The sequence below is a fragment of the Pan troglodytes genome, chromosome 14 (genome assembly GCF_028858775.2).
Source record: "Pan troglodytes isolate AG18354 chromosome 14, NHGRI_mPanTro3-v2.0_pri, whole genome shotgun sequence".
In the NCBI taxonomy this organism is placed as follows: Eukaryota; Metazoa; Chordata; class Mammalia; order Primates; family Hominidae; genus Pan; species Pan troglodytes.
The window spans coordinates 35,290,522-35,308,071 of record NC_072412.2 but is presented as its reverse complement, the minus strand read 5'-3'; the positions used below and the strand labels follow the sequence as shown (position 1 = coordinate 35,308,071).

At 37.5% G+C, this 17,550-nt stretch overlaps 1 protein-coding gene across 1 annotated transcript in view; it reads left to right on the top strand.

The window, feature by feature from the left end:
- The window catches only part of SOHLH2 (spermatogenesis and oogenesis specific basic helix-loop-helix 2), a 47,045-nt gene that overhangs the window by 16,763 nt on the left and 12,732 nt on the right, over nt 1-17,550 (top strand). Inside the window, exons 3-6 of the mRNA XM_509628.7 lie at nt 4,618-4,679; nt 4,760-4,864; nt 6,593-6,692; nt 8,427-8,537. Of these exons, the coding sequence (XP_509628.2) occupies nt 4,618-4,679; nt 4,760-4,864; nt 6,593-6,692; nt 8,427-8,537 (378 nt within the window). The remainder of the gene's footprint in view (nt 1-4,617; nt 4,680-4,759; nt 4,865-6,592; nt 6,693-8,426; nt 8,538-17,550) is intronic.

Sequence of the window (17,550 nt, the reverse complement as noted above, 5' to 3'; positions counted from 1 at the left end):
TTTTAAGATAATGTTAGGATTCGTATGCTTAGCTCCAGAATTCCAGGGATATTTCACTCTTGGCTTAGATAAGTTCTCAAAATTGAGGATACTCAAAGGGCAGATACTTGATAATTCAGACACATCCTGATACTTATCTTCCAAAGACGGGTACAGAAAGTTTAAATATGTTTTAAACTCATCAGTATATGGGGAGTTGCAGTTTTCTTCTCAATGAAATGGTTCTGCAGTTAAAATTCTGTGATTCTCATGAGCTCAGAGCAGTTTAGCAACAGAAAAGGAATGCAGGATGTGGCTCCATCTGCTCCGTCAACAAATCAAGTTTGAATCTGATTTCATTTCTTCCCCATGTAGCTTTAATTGTCTGACCAGCTAACTGATCACTAAGAAAACCCAATCTTGTGAGCCACAGAGATCTAACAAGTTGTCCTTTTATGTCTCCAAGACATCCTTGACTTGACAATGTGACTCATTAAATCTTACTAGGTAGTTTACATGACCTACTCCTCTGAATATTCGACAATAAACACAGTAACAGCAAAACATCTAAGTAGCTTTACTAAAACCTTTTTCCTACGAACTGGTGGAGGAAGTGAGTAGGAACTGAGGACAACTCTAGGTCTTTATAACTTCTAGCACCATGTCACATGGTGAATGTTGCAGCAGGAGCTCTGTGGGAGAGCCGAGTGGGAACAGGGCACACCACTCTTCACTATTAGCCAGAATAAACTATCAGAGCTTAATTAAGTAATTAACAAAGAACATTATTTGTTACAAGTCCCATGTAGGTCATACCAGGTTAGTTTGGCCGCATTTAGCCCACGGACAGAATAATGGGTAACTGTACTCAAGAAAACCACAACCCAAAGATGATACTGGCTTTTGTCCCTGGAAATCCTTATGGCTCTAAGAGAAGTAAAGGTAGAAATTTCCGCAGGCTTCATAGGGACTTATAACACCTCTTTGGCCCTCTTAGATGATAGATTTCAGAGGCCAGGGCTTTCCTGAGACCCTTTGATCAGCAGAGTGTACAACTCAGCTCAAAACACTTGTATATGATCTTTGTTTTTTCAGCTACCAGAGACAGATCCGGGGATGGGGGCAAGACAGTGGGTGGGTACTGCTGCAGGTTGAGCTGATGCTGGCTCCAGTTCTAGAGGGCACTGCAGGCAGGCATAGGAATGGAACCCAGAATATCAGTATCCAATCTCAAAAGTGAGGTGTAGCCTCAGGAAACATCATGACATTTAAACAGCGTAATCGTGAAACGTGAGGGAAAATGAATTGTCCCCAAATAAATTGCAAACACAAGAGACATTAATTGAGAAGGTCTCAGAGCCTACAATTTGATTTTGGTATATAGAAGAGGAAGTACTATCAGTTGGTGTGGATAAAAGTGATTTTTATTTTGGTTTGTTTTTGCATTGCTTAGTTTTGTTTCAAGGAATATTCATTCACAAAAAAGAGAACATTTTCTGGTTGATCCTAGAAACTAGAAACTCTTTTAGCTTATTGATTTGTAGGGAATGTGAATGAACAGCTGAGCTTAAGACCAGAGTATTGGATTCTGGGAACTCTTATCGATTGCAGGAGTTCCCTATATAGCAGGGGGAGTGTGTGTTTGGTAATTGATTCTGTGCTAATAACAAAAGTCCAAGAATCCCACCTTTGTCTGATATAAAGCTTGAAATTTGAAAGTCATCAGGGCATATAAATCCATATATCCATATCTTACATATTTTTGTGTCAGTAAAATTAATTTTCAAATTTTTGAAAAGTCGGGTTTTCAAAAATGGACATAGGAAGATTTCTAAAAGCAAACAACGTGTTTTTAAAAAATCATTTAACTGTATTTGACTTAGGATAATTTACTTTTTTGAATCCACTATGCAGTATTTTTTATTTCAACATTTAAACTACCCAATAATTTTCTTTCAGTCCCATCTGCTCAGTCCATTATTCCCTTTCACCTCTCTTTCCTCATTCTGTTGTCTGTACCTCCGTTATAATCCACACTTTCTCATCACTTAAAAATACGTATACGAGGCTAGGCATAGTGGCTCTTGCCTGTAATCTCAGCACTTTGGGAGGTTGAAGCGGGAAGATTGCCTGAGGCCAGGAGTTTGAGACCAGCCTGGGCAACATAGTGAGAACCCATCTCTACTAAAAATACAAAAAAAATAGCCGAGTGTAATGGCACACACCTATAGTCCCAGCTACCTGGGAGGCTGAGGTACAGGATCGCTTGAGCTTGGGAGGGTGAGGCTGTAGTGAGCCTTGACCATGCCACTGCACTCCCGCCTGAGTGATAAAGCAAGACCCTGTCTCAAAAAAAAAAAATATCTATCTATCTATCTATCTATCTATCTATCTATCTATCTTTCTCTCTGTCTAAAATGTATATATTTATTTTCATATATATATGAAATGCTGACATCCTGGCAGGCATCATTCTGATCCCCTTATTCCCTCTGTGTCACCACAGCACCTACACCAGTGTAGGAAGTGCCTTTCTTACCTCCACATTTGGTTGGCCAGGCAACTCTATCCTCCCTCCTGCGTATGCCTATTTTGATGATAATATTCTGAGTTTCTCATTTCCTCATAGAAACCATATATTCTTTCCTTTCTTCTCTCTCAGCCTAAACTCCCCAGAATTCATAGCACAGAATCAAGTCTGAATGGACGTCAATGTGGTGTCACATTTTCTTAATAATCCTGCTAGTCTGAAGTAATTAATTTAGTAAATACTCTAAAATATTTAACTTTACCAAAGGTTCACAGGTATGCCCGCTTTCCTTACCATCAGCTCTTGCCTGGATCCCTGCCCTAGGGTCTTTCCAGTCCACCTGTGTCACCCCTATCAGCACATCCCATCATAGGCAGAGTGGTCTTTCTAAAATGCAAATGTAATTGTGTTGGTTGCTCCTGAGCTTCATAGCTTTCCGTTGCCCATTTTTCTTCAATACCAAACCTTTCCTGTGGCCTAACAGGCCTTCTGTGAGCAGAGCCCAGCCCTCCCTCGCTCTTTGGTCTCCACTTATGCTTTTCTTCCTCAGATGCCCTGTGCCAGAGCTTTCCTGGACATCTTGTACCTTCTCAAACTCACCTGTTCTCGACCACCCCAGGGCTCCTGCATATGCTGTGCCTTTTGCCCAGAGTGTTCTGTGCCGCACATCTGCTTTCTGCCCTCCCCCTCTCCCCAGCCTTTTCTGTGTCTAGCCAGCACCGAGGGTTGTCTGCCTGGAAGCCTTCCCCAAGGCTGCTGAGGCAGGTTGGTGCCCAGGCGTGGACTCCTCTTGGCCCTTTTGGTTTTCCTTCCTGGCATTGGACACATTTTCAGCCATAAAATTATCTATAATGATTTGTTTAATGTCTTTTTGCCCCAAGACCTCCAGCTGTGTGAGAGCAGGAACCTTGTCTGTCTGTTTACCATGATATCCCCCAGAGCCTAGCACAGAGCTGGCACATAAGAGGTTCTCAATATATATGACTCAGATATATAAATTTATATTAATATATAATGTAATTTGAAATATAGAATGTATACTTACTTCCAAATGCATATGTAAGATAAACTAACAATGTTATACAGTGGGGGTGATCCCAGTTCTCATTTTAATAAATAAATAATAACCATATATAACCACATGCTAATAAATGATGTTTTAAAGTATTTGAGAATAGTTTGCTTTTCTTAGGTAGTTTTAAACTGTTCTCTTTAAAGTCTCTTTCACAGTCACATTCTCCCTGAAAATCATTTCATTTTGGCTAATGCCAAGGCTCAGTATCCATCCAATTATCGAATTCCAGACTTACTGTACTGAGTTTAGTGAACTATAATGCCACTTTAAGAAAAAAGTTTTATTTGAAAAATTTCAAGAAATAAAAGGGGAGAGAGTATAATATAATAATACACCCATAATGTAGCCTCAACAGTTACCCACATCTGGCTCGTCATGTTTCTCCCTACCTTCCCACCCCTGCACACCAGTGGATTATTTTAAGACAAATCTAAAATACTGTTTTATTTCATCCATAAATACTTTAATTGGTACCTCTCTAAGGTGAGGACTCAGAGAATAACCACAAAACCCATATTATACCTGAAAATTAGTAATCACTTCTTAGTATTGTCAAATATCCCATTAGCATTCAAATTTCCCTGCTTATCTTATGATTTTTTTTAAACTGTGAGTTTATACAAATCAGGATTCAACTTTCCTTTTTCTTGTCTTGTTCTTTAATTATATGTATATTTAAAAGGAGTCATTTGTCTTACAGAATTCCCCCCATTCTAGATTCTGCTTGTTTCATTCCCATGATGTTCTTTAAAATGTTTCTTTCTTTCCACAAATTTCTTGTAAACTGATGATCTGATCAAAAATTTGGATAAAGTTTAGGCTTTTTTTTTCATTTTTAAGAAAAAGTGATTCATCTCTTTCCTCACTGATTTGAGATGCTACTTTTACTAAATTTCCATATTAATGATATTATTTTAAATTCTAAAGAAATGAAGAAAATCACTGTAGTTAGTTCCTAATAAGCTAAACTCCTGAATCTCCATTTTTTGAATAATGATTTTGCTTCATTTTAACATTTTCTTTCCTCTCTCAGATTTGGCAAAAAGAAAAATACACATTCACTGTTTGTTTTTATAATCCCTGAAAATTTTAAAGGTATGTACCTGCTAAATATAGTATTTGTTTTTTCTCTACATAGAAACTATAAGGTCAATATTTAATATAAAGATTCTTAGGTTGTATTTCAGGGCATGGAACAGATATTGCTTTAACTGAACCACTGACAATGGAAAAAATGAGTAATGTGGTAAAATACTGGACAACATGTCCCTCAAACACTGGTGAGTAAAACATTTCCAAAGGTTTCAAAATTTGAATTAAAATCTTCGAAAACTCTGCTCATATATTCTGACAAAAACAAGCATAAATAAAATAAAGGGAGAAATATATATTCTTTACCTGGAAAGAAAAAAACTACATCTTCAGAGGTTTAGAATGTGTTGCCCAAGGGCAAATACAGTGCTGCGGTAGGCACAGGGTTTTGGGTGAGGGGTTGATGGCAGCATTGTGTTACTATTTTTCTTTCTTTTTTGGTAGCCTAGCTACCATAATTTCTTACTCATTAAAATGGAATTAACTGTGCTGTGTCGTTGTGTGATTATCTAAAAGCCAGGGGCCCTAACCTACAATTGTACTGTGCTTTCTACTTTGCAAAACACTTGCATAGAAATTATTTTACTTCTTAAAGTTAATAGGGTGGTTGCCCTTTCTGTTTCAGATTTTAGATGCAGAGGATTAATGTCAATGCTTCAATTAGACCTCACATTTCTAAACTCTTTGCCTATTATATTAAGCATATCACCAGTATCTAAACACTTTAATTAAATTAGCTTTCATTTGGCTTGTGAAAGGACAGACTCCAATTTCGGAAATTAAATTCTACTGGAATCATTATTGGTCAGTGACTATTTTTGGTCTTTCTAGGCCTAGGATACTAAATAAGAAATCTTTTAAAATTAAAATGATGTTAAATTGGGACTATTGTTGGTCAAGGGGTACAAGGTTTTGGTTATGTAAGATGAACAAATTCTGGGGGTCTAATATACACAGTGTGACTATAGTTAACAATACTGTATTGTCTACTTGAAATTTGCTAAGAGGGTAGATCTTACGTGTCCTCATCACCAGAAAAGGTAACGATGTGACGTGATGGATATGTCAATTAACTTGATTGTGGTGATTATTTCACAATATATATGTATATTATCAACTCAAGTTGTACACCTTAAATATGTACAATTTCGAATTGTCAATTATACTTTAATAAAGCTGGCAAAATTAAGATGATTTTTTCTTAAAATGGGCCTGAAAGACATTTTCTGGATTCTCCTGATAATGATTATATGAGATTTACTTTAACAGTCCTTTTTTAATGTTCTTTTTAAATATTCAGATGAGTGAGTCTGTTTGTGACATTCCAGTGGCTCCCAGCCCTTGTGGTTCTTCCTGGAAATGGCTAACTTTGGTGACCGAGGGCTTTTGCAACCTCTTCTTATTTGGTTCTCAGTGAAATAGAGCAGCTGCTCGTCACCTGCCCATGCCCTTCTGTTGGTCATGACCATGTCTGCTTCCAGTTGTCTCGTCTTTGCTCTAAGGATGAGCAGCTGCAAAAAAGGAAAAAATTTTTTTCAGATGCTATATTTCGACAGTGCAGCTGCTTGTTGAAGACTCATGCGTGTTTTTTGTCTCCTGACATTTACCCATAAATAGGAACTTGATAAATAAACTCAGTCGAATGTGTTTTAAGCACACCTGTCGCTAAGTGACTAGAATCTGGCTTAAAGGTATCCCGGGGTAAATAATATAGAGTATTTTAGTTTTTGCTTTCTAACCTAGGTGGTTTTATATTTCACAGAAATCTATAAATTGCTTTCAGTTTTAAAAATACTGCTTTGTAAAATCTATTGAGTAAAAGACAACTGCATTAAGGATTGGGGCTTGTGTGTTTGATTAGTGTCATCTCCTTAAGTGACTTCAGAAATAAATAGTCCCCCTCTCAAAACTTTCAGTTAAGATTGAAAACGCAACTGGGCCTGAAGAACTTGGATTGCCCCTGCAGAGGTCCTACAGCAAACACCTGGGATATTTTCCTACTGATCTATTTGCCTGGTTAGTTTTTTGTTCTTTTTCATAATAGCAATATTTTTAGAGAACTTATTGATTGTGGCTATTTTGTGGAAGAGGGGTGCAGCATTTGCTGTACTTAAGAATCCTGAGCTGGCACCATGGGTACACATTACAGAAGTATTCAACTTAATATAAGGAAATACTTCATAAACAATTAGACTTGACCACAGGGGAACAGGTCAAATTGTAAGGTAGTGAGTTCCCCATCATTGGGGAATATGATCAGTATTAGAGTCTGTGTTATTACTAAGCAAAGTTAAATAGCACAGTGGTATTTAAACTTCATAAAAACAGTGAAATTCCTCAAACAAAAATTTTACATGGAACCCCAATATTTAAACAGACAAGAGCAGCCTCACCTGTTATACACCTACTACTCTGCTTCTTCCCATTGTCTTTCTCGAACTCATGAACCTATCCCCCCAGTTATTGAAAATCTCCCTTTAAAAAGGATTTAGTATCTTCTACATACCTCATGTAGCTTTTGGAATCTTCTTGTTTGGTATACAAGGCAAGTTTTAGTGTGTGTCTCTGTGTCTCCTTGTGTTTCTCTGTCTGTCTCTCTCTCATAGATATTAGAACTGGCATTCAAACCTGGATTGGGTAGGCAGTTGAACTGGGGATCAGACCCTTCCAATGCTAGTATGCTTATAAAATTCAATTTTTGTGAATTTCTTCCCTTCACTTTAAGCTGGTTTCCAAGGAGGTTTTAAGTAGAGCCTAGGGATACAAAGAATGGACATAACTGCTGAGGGCATGCGTACTGATGATGGTGAGAATTTTAAGTTAGTCACTTCCAGAATTTGTAGAATGTGGCCATCTACTGTTTTGAACAAGAAAGGGACTTGGCAGTCAGTAAGTGTGGTTAAACCAAAGCTGACTTTGGTAACGCAGAGATATCAACAGCTTTCTTGGTCTTATTTAACATTTTAATCTTAAAGAGGCTTGCCGTATTAACCCTTATCTAGGATATGGGGTTGGGAAAGGTTTTGGAAGGTCTTAATTTTCTTATATTACTTGCAACTGCTTTTCTTTTTAAAAAAGTTTTTATGACTACATAGTATGCATGTGCTTTTTGATCTCTACTCATCTTGAATCCTTCTGTCTTCCCTCAGTATCCTACCACTGTAAATAAAATTTTCAAATCAAGTTATATCTCTTCGGATAGAGGAAATAGGATTAGTTTGCAAGTTTCTTAGATTAATGTATTTTTAAATCAATCAGAATGCCTGAAGAAGTTCTGCAAAAATAGTAGAGCCAGAAAATGTCCATTAAATGACAAATTTTAAAATGGAGGGAACCTGTGCTTTGCTGGTCGGGTTGGCCTAGGGTGTATCTTGTCCTTCTAATCCTTTATGCTTTTTTCCTGTAATGTACCTTTCCTTCTGAAGGTTGCATAGTCATATAATATGGTGTAGTCATAATTGATGAGGTCAGAATGTTTTAATCCTGCTTGTATGTATTGTTAACAATTTATTTTAGAATTTTGATCAGTCATTGAATTTAGGATGATTTTGATAATATATTCTTTTGAAATTTTGAAATACACATTCTGCACCAAATGTCTAAGATATGGTGTTTTGACACTTATTGCCCCTTTGTATGAAGCAAGAGACTTAGAGAAGCATCCTTTGTTTAGTGTATTGGTGCGTATTATTTAATTTTGCCCAACAATTTTCCCCTTTAATATATGGTATGATTTTCTCTTGTTTCTAGCCCTGAATCTTTAAGGAATGGCAATGGGCTTGAATTAAATGCTTCGTTGTCAGAGTTCGAGAAAAACAAAAAGATCTCTCTTCTTCATTCAAGCAAGGAAAAACTAAGAAGGTGAATTTTAATATAGCACTTTTTAAGCATTATTCTTTTGTAGGGAGAAATTAATGAATTTTATAATTTTTTGTAGTATTATTAAAAGTATAAGTGAAACTAGTAAATTTAGCAAACAAATAGATGCCACTCACTCATTCAGCCTTGTAGACATTCAATAAATGTTTCTGAGTCTGCAGTGCATGCCAAAGAAGGATTGGAGAACTGATATAAAAAGTAAGTCCCTGCCTTCAAAGGTGTTCTGAGTCTAGTGCTCAGACAGACTTTTAAATAGGCTATTAAGTAGAAAATTATGCTTTTTAATACATGTCATGATGAGAACACAAAATAAGGACACTAGGAAAGTTTTCTAAGACAGAGTAAGGGGACAGTAAAAGTTTTCTTGAGATGGCAATAGCTAAATTGAGCTTTCCACACGTTGCAATTAATTTGGTTTGGAAATCAGGGAAGGGTATTTTATATGGAGGGAATAATAGGTACAGAGGTTGGCAGTCTTAGAGAGTCCAGTGAATTTATGGAACTGCGTGTATGTCCATATGGTTGGCCATCAGGTCACAAGGGGGAAGAGGCAAAAGATGAGAGGTAGTAAGTAGGGGCTGGGTATTTCATGCTATGAAATTCAAATTATAACCTAGTCTGTTGGGCAGTTGCTAAAGGATTTTAGCAAAGGAGTGATATGATGAGATTTATACCTTAGAATGAACACTCTAATAGGATGTAACACGTGAATTGCATCTGGAGGCCAGAAGTAGTCTATAATAAGAAATGATAATTTTCTGAGCTATGGTGTTAGCAATGAGATAGAGAGGAATAAGCCAATTCTAGATGTATTAACTAGGAAGAATCAGCATGAGCATGGCTAAGGATAAGTGAGGTGTAACTCCCAAGTGGATGGTGACACCATCCACTGACGAAGAAGGACAGTAGAATGGCAGTGTGAGGTAAATGTATTTTTATTTTTACTCTTGTTGAGCTTGAATACTTCTAGGTTTGAATACCTCTTGGAGTGCAGAGTTGGCCCTTTGATTCTAGAGAAAGGTCTAGGCTTAGAAATACAGGCTCAGAGGAATGAGGACACAGCATTTCTTTGAAGCAATGGACATAGGGATGGATATAGGATGATTGTGGGAAGCACGTAGAGAAGGGACTAGTGGAGAAAAGAACCTTAGAAAGATTCTCAGTATTTAAGGTACAGGCAGCAGAGAAGGAATCCATGGGGAACACAAAGAGTTACTAAGGAGATAAGAAGAATACCAAGAGGCAGTGGTATTGAGCAGACCAGGGGAGAGGAATTTCCTAAAGGAACAGGTGCTCAGGAGTATCATGTGATGCAGAGAGATCAAGTAAGGTTAAGAGCTGGTAACTGACTATTTGTATTGAGCCAGACCTAGATGTCATTGATCTTGGCAAAAATAATTTCATTGGTATGGTTAGAGAAGAAGCACCATTGCAGAAAGAAAGACAGGAACACAGATGAAATGAAGGTGTGAAGTATTTACAAAGGAACTGAGGGTAAAGTACGAGATTTTGATAAGAGGCCAGACTTTAATATGCTTATGTTACAAAAGAAGCAGCTGAGAGAGAGAAAGAAGTTTTGAAGATCCTCATATTCTAGTTATCTGTGGTTGCATAAAAATTAAAACAAGATTTACTGGCTTGAAACAACCACCATTTTATTGTAACTATGTTTTTATGGGTTAGCAGTTCGAGCAGGGCTCAGCCAAGCAATTCTTCTGCCTACATGATATTAACTGAGGTACTCATAGTTTTCAGCTGGTGGATGGTCCAGTCAGGAGGGTCCAAGACATTGCGTATCTGGACTTTTGCCAGCATGGGTTGGAAGTCTGAGCTCAGCGGGGGCTGTCAACTGAAGCCTTTCCAGCAGAGTAGTTTTAGTGTCATTGGACTTCTTTCATGGTGGCTTAGGGCTCCTAGAGAGAGTGTTTCAAGAAACGGGAAGGGGACGCTGCCAGTCTCTTCAGGCCTGGGCCAGGCCACTTCTACCATATGCTAGTGGTCAGAGCCATCACAGGGTCTACCCAGATCCAAGGGGAGGCACATAGACCCCACCTGTCAGTGGGAGGAAGGTCAAATAATTTTAATCCCCCGCAGCTGATGAGGAGGTGTTGGTGATGGAGTGAGCATCCCTGAGGAGGCAGAAGGCAAGGGAATCCAGAACCAGGTGGAAGAATGTCTCTTCCATGGAAAATGGAGAGGAGGAGTTTAGGCTCAATGTGAATTCACATGAATTTTTCGATGGGGCCCGATCAGGGAGGAAGTTGAGCAAGTTCTTTGCTGAATGGTCCCCCTCCATCTGCTGAAGATTAGTGGGAAGATGATGGGGTTTGGGCTTGATGGGATGGGATGGTGGATAGGCTACTCTGGCTCTAAAGGGCTTCATTCCCATGACTGCTGCCTTGCTAGGTCAAGACTTAGGGCCCGCTGGCCAGTGCTGCCCATAGATCTCATTCATCTGAAGCAAAATGAGAAAAATACAGTGCACTGAGTATTTTTTAAAGCTACATATTATACAATTGATATCCTAAGATTGTATTCTCCATACTTTATTTGATGTTAAAATAATGTTGATATTAGCAAATGATTATAATGAAATGATGCGAGGAAACATTTATTCCTTGTTTTTTCATTATTTTTCATGTCCAGATCTAATGGTGGGAATCCTTTATTGGTCCCCCAAAGTTACGTGTTAGTTTTCTTTTTAAAATTTTAATGGTTGATGAAAACTAAAATCTAAAACCACTCATCTAGTAGACTGAAAAGATGCTTTGGGGTTGTTCACATCTGTGGCATTATTTGAAGGACTAGAAATCTTTGTTTCTCAAAAAGAAGAGCTGTGACAAGGACCTCCCCCTTTCTCTTTAGAGATTGGCCTGGGAGCTCCCAGGAGGTAAACACCATCCCTGATTAGTTTTTGCCTTTCCCTCTTAACCCTTCCGACCATGCCTGTGAATCTGAAATCGTTGCTTCTAGTCTGTTTCCTTTCTTCCTCCTCCTCTTCCACTCACCTGCTTTACATATGGTTTTGGGTTTTTGTTTGTTTTTAAGCAATAGGGCAACATGATGTTTGCTAATGTTAAGGAAATGATGGTTCTGGCCAATATTTTTGCACTTGGGAAATTTTTTTCCCTGATACTCGCATTCTTATTAGAACATATTAATCAAAATTAGCTAATTCTTATATTCTTGGTGAAATCCCATTCATTATATATTTATAAATACATAAACATGTCTTTATCTTGTAAAGTGTGTATTCTCCAAATGATGTCATCACATTTTTGTGTACCCATGAGTCTGACATGATGGTGGTGTAATAATTTTGGGGGTGTCTATTCACTTGAGAAGAAGGGAAATGTTGAGCTTTGCCATAGTGTCCCACAAATGAAGACTTTTCCAGGACTAGACAAGTCTTAAAGATTCAAGAAAGGTAGAACAGGCAGTTCTCGGAGGGTTCCAAGCTGTGTCTGGCCCAGATACCTTTCCCTGGGAGTCCTTGTTTGTTTGAGACACATTTGTACAGAGGAGAGCCCCAAGTAGACATCCGTGCCTTGTTTCAGATCTTAGAGGGAAAATGTTAAGTCTTTTACCATCACATATGATGTAAGCTGTAGCCTTTTGTGCATGCTTTTTTATCAGCTTAAAAAAATGTTTCCTTCTAGTCCTAGTTTAGGATTTTATCATGAATGGATGTAAAATTTTGTCAGTCTTTTTTTCTCTATCTAGTAAGATGATAATTTCTCCTCTTGTTTGTTAACGTGGTGATTATGACTGATTTTTTTAAATGCAAAACTTCACTTTGTCTTAAGGTGTAGATAATTTTTGTTTATTGCTGGATTATATTTGCTAATATTTTGTTAACAATTTTTGCATCTGTGTTTATGAAAGATATTGGTTTGCAGTTTTCTTACAATGTCTTTATCTCATACTGGTCATATAAAATGAAATGGAAAATCTTCTGTTTTCTGAAACAATTTGTGTAGAAATGTTATGTTTGATAGGATTCAACAGTGAAGTCATCTAGTCTTGGAATTTTCTTTGTGGGAAAATTTTAATTACATATTCAATTTCTGTAATTATTATAGGACTAAATTCCCTATTTTTTCCTTTTGGCTGTTTTTTTCTGTGTCAGTTTGGTTAATTTATGTCTTTCAAGAAATTTATCCATTTAATCTTAAGTGTCACATTTGTTTAACAACATGATCTTATTATCGTTTTAACATCTACAGGTCTGTGATGATGGCTTTTTTCATTCCCGGTATTGATAAATTGTGTTTTCTGCCTTGTTTCTTGATCAGTCTAGCAAAAAAAGGTTTGTCAGTTTTATTGATTTTTTTTCAGTGAAGCAGATTTTGATTCATTGATTTTCTATATTAGCTCATTTTTTTATTTCATTGATTTCTGCTCTTTGTCTTTCTATACTTTGTGGGTTTTTTGTTTGTTTGTATGTTTGTTTGTTTTGAGACAGAGTCTTGCTCTGTCACCCAGGCTGGAGTGCAGTGGTATAATCTTGGCTCGCTGCAACTTCTGCCTCCCGGGTTCAAGCAATTCTCCTGCCTCAGCCACCCAAGCAGCTGGAATTACAGGTGTCCGCCACCACACCTGGCTAATTTTTGCATTTTTAGTAGAGATGGGGTTTCACCATGTTGGCCAGGCTGGTCTCAAAACTCCTGACCTCGTGATCTGCCCACCTCAGCCTCCCAAAGTGCTGGGATTACAGGCATGAGCCATTGTGCCCGGCCTCTATACTTTGCTTTTTAAAAAAAAAGTCTTTGAAAATGTGGCACATATACACCACACAATACTATGTAGCCATAACAAAGAATGAGTTCATGTCCTTTGCAGGGACATAGATGAAGCTGGAAACCAGCATTCTCAGCAAACTAACACAGGAATAGAAAACCAAATACCGCATGGTCTCACTCATAAGTGGGAGTTGAACAATGAGAACCCGTGGACACAGGGAGGGGAATATTGCACACCAGGGCCTGTCAGGGGGTTGAGGGGAAAGGGGAGGGAGAGCATTAGGACAAATACCTAATGCATGCGGGGCTTAAAGACCTAGATAACGGGTTGATGGGTGGAGCAAACCACCATGGCACATGTATGCATATGTAACAAACCTACACGTTCTGCACATGTATCCCAGAACTTAAAGTATTTAAAAAATAAGTAGAGCGGGTGCAGTGGCTCACGCCTGTAATCCCAGCACTTTGGGAGGCCAAGGCGGGTGGATCACGAGGTCAGGAGATCGAGACCATCCTGGCTAACACGGTGAAACCCTGTCTCTACTAAAATACAAAAAATTAGCTGGGTGTGGTGGCAGGCGCCTGTAGTAGTCCCAGCTACTCGGGAGGCTGAGGCAGGAGAATGGCGTGAACCCGGGAGGCAGAGCTTGCAGTGAGCCGAGATAGGGCCACTGTACTCCAGCCTGGGCAAGAGCAAGATTCCATCTCAAAAAAAAAAAAAAAAAAAAAAAAGTCTTTGTAGGTAGAAACTTCCATCATTGATTTTAACCTTTTCTTCTTTTCTAATATAAGCACTTAAAGCTAAAACTTTTCCTTTATAAAAGTTTTTCTCTAAGCATTGCTTCAGCTGCATCTCATCCACTTTGATATATTTCCACTATCATTCAGTTCAAAATATTTTCTCATATCCCTTGTGATGTTTTTCTTTTCACCAGTAAGTCTTTTCACTGTTTAGAAGTGTATAACTTAACTTGAATGTTTGGAGACTTTCTAGGTATTGATTTATAATTTCATTATGTTGTCATCTGAAAACATGCTTTGTAAAGTTTCTGTCCTTTGTTATTTTCTGAAACTTGTTTTATGGCCCAAAGCATGTTCTCCCTTGATGAATGTTCCATATGCATTTGAAAAGACTGTATTCTTCTGTTTGGGGGGTGTAGTATTCTATAAATATTAATGAGGTAGAATGAGTCAATAGTGTTTTTCATATATTCTGCTCCCTTACTGATTTTTTTGAGGGTTAAGTTTTTCAGTGACAACTCTTTTTCCCTTTCTTTCTGAGAGTTTTTGCTTCATGTAGTTTGAGATTCTGTTGTTAGATGCCTGTCTTCTTGCTGAATTGACCCACTTATCCTAAGGAAATGATAATGCTAATTTTTCTATGCTAGTACTTCCTGTCTTAAAAAATCTACTTTGATATTAATATAGCTTTCTTGTGATTAGTATTTGCATGGTTTTTTTCTAACCTGTATATGTCTTTATATTTAAAGAGTGTCCCTTGTAAATAGCATGTCGTTGACTCTTATTGTTATTTTTTACTCATTCTGACAATCTCTGTTGTTCGTTTTCATATAATATACTTACTGTTAAGTGCGGTTTTAGGTTCACAATTTTTCTATTTGTGTTCATTAGTCTAATCTATTTTCTTTTTCCTTTTATTCTCATTACCTGCCTTCCTTTGGATTTATCAGGTATACTTTAGCATTTCTTTTTATCTCTTTCATTGACTTTTTAGCTGAAACTATTTTTTATTGGTTGCTCTAGGGATTATGATATGCATCTTTAACTTATCATAATCTACCTTGAATTGATATTATGCCCTTAAAATACAACAGCATATTTCTATTTACCTTCTTTCATTTTTTCTTATTGTTGTCATACATTTTACTTTTACATATGTTATTGTGTTAGTCCATTCTTGTGTTGCTATAAAGAAATACCAGAGACTGAGTAATTTATAAAGAAAAAAGGTTTAATTGACTTGTGATTCTGCAGGCTGTACAGGAAGCATAGCAGCTTCTGTTTCTGGTGAGCCCTCAGGAAGCTTACAATCATGGCAGGAGGCAAAGTGGAGCCAATGTGTCACATAGCAAGAGGAGGAGCAAGAGAGAGAGAAAGGAGAGGCCCCAAACTCTTTTAAACCACCAGATCTTGCATGAACTGAGTGAGAACTCACTCATCACCAAGGGGATGGCGCTAAGCTAAACCCTGGAGCGCCCCCATAATTTAACACCTCCCACCAGGTTCCACCTCCAACATTGGGCATCACATTTCACCATAAGATTTGGAGGGGACAAAACATCCAAGCCACATCAGTTATCAACCCAGCATTGTTATTTGTTTTGCTTAAACAGTAAGCTGTCGTCCAGTTATCTAATACTGTACAACAGATTACTCTAAAACTTGGTAGTGGAAATCAACAAACTGTTTATCATATCTCATGATTTTGTGAGTCACCAGTTTGGGCAGAGCTTGGCTCTGTGATTCTTCTCAGTGTGGTGTTAACCATGGCACTCCATGATGTTCAACCAGCAAAACTGGCCTGTCTGGAGATTCCAGCGCAGCGTCATCCACACATGTGGTCTTCTGGTGGGTATGGCTGCAGGTTGTGCTCAAATGGGCTGTTCTTCCCTGTGGTCTCATCACTTCTCCACATGGTATCTCCAGCAAGCTAGAAGGACCTCTTACATGAAGGCTTAGGATTCCATGAGACCAGTGTGAAAGCTACATCTTCTGAAATGCTGGTCCCAGAACTCTCATAGAGTCACTCTCCAGATATCTTTTGGTTAAAGTGGGCACAGGCCAGTGAAGATTCAAGAGGAGAGGAAATGGACCCTGACTCTTCATTGGAGAAATAAGTAATTTTCAGTGACTTTAATCTTAACTCTTATCTTTTTAACCCAAATTTCAGATTCTTGTTTGCGGTAGAACAGGCTCTTCACTGTATAAAAGGTTTTGTCTGAGTTGCAAAAATTCTCTCCCCATGAATTTCCCTGTATTACCATCTTTTGCTCCTGCATTTCCCCACTCAATCTTGGCTGCCACAATCAAAGGGACATAAAGTACAAGGACACTTTTTCTTGCCTCTGTAGTAGAAATCTTAGTAGTATACAGCTGCTCTAGGCCTGTCAAATAAATGTATACTATTGGTTTTTAAAACATTAATAAATTAGAAAACTACCCTTTAATGTATGCCACCATATTTATCATGTCTTAGACTCTTCACTTGTTTGTGCAAATCATATTTCCATCAGATATTATTTCCCTTTATCTTCATGTAAGATAAAGACATTTTCAGATAAAAGACAACTTAGATATTTTGACACCAGTGGACCTGCAGAGTAAGAAAGCTGAAGGAAATTCTTCAGGCGGAAGGGAAATAATAACAAATGGAAACTCGAATCACTAGAAGGACTACATAGCACCAGAAATGATAAATGTCTGAGCAAAAACAAACATTTTTCATTTTAAACTATTTAAAATACTTAAACTGTTATAAGCAAGAATTATAGCAATGTATCATGGGGTTTATAACATATGTAGCTATAGTACATATGACTGTTACATGAAGAATGAGTGGGATAAATGCACTTGCATAACTTCTGCAGTTATACATTTTATGTGATGTCATAAAGTATTAACTCTAGGCTATGAAAACTTCAGATATATATTGTAATCCCTAGAGCAACCCTAAAGAGATAGGCAAAATGCATTGCTGTGAAGCCAAAAGATAAATTAAAATTGGATTTTTAAAAATATTTTAAAACAAAGGAAGGAAAGGAGGAACAGAAGAATAAAAAAGCAAAAGAGACTACAGAAGGAAAAAAGGTATGATAGACCTTTATCCAACTATATCCAACTTATAGGCAGAAGTTTTCAGAATAGATAAAAACAAACAAAACCTAAGACCCAGCTACCTACTGTCTGTAACAGAGAAGCTTTAAATATAAAAAAATAAATTAATAGAAATATATCCATTGTGGAAACAGGAAGTAGAAGAAAGTCAGATAGGCTATTTTAATATCAAATAAAGTAGACTTGAAGACAAACAGTATTACCTGCGGTAAAGAGGGGCAATTTATAATGATAGAAGCGTCAACTTTTCAGAATGATATTAAAATCACAAATAGCATGTGATAAGAACTTCAAAATATTTGGATCAAAAATTTACAGAATTAAATGGACAAATAGATAATTTTAAAACAATTGCTGGAGATTTAACACTCCTCTCTCAGCAATTTATACAACTG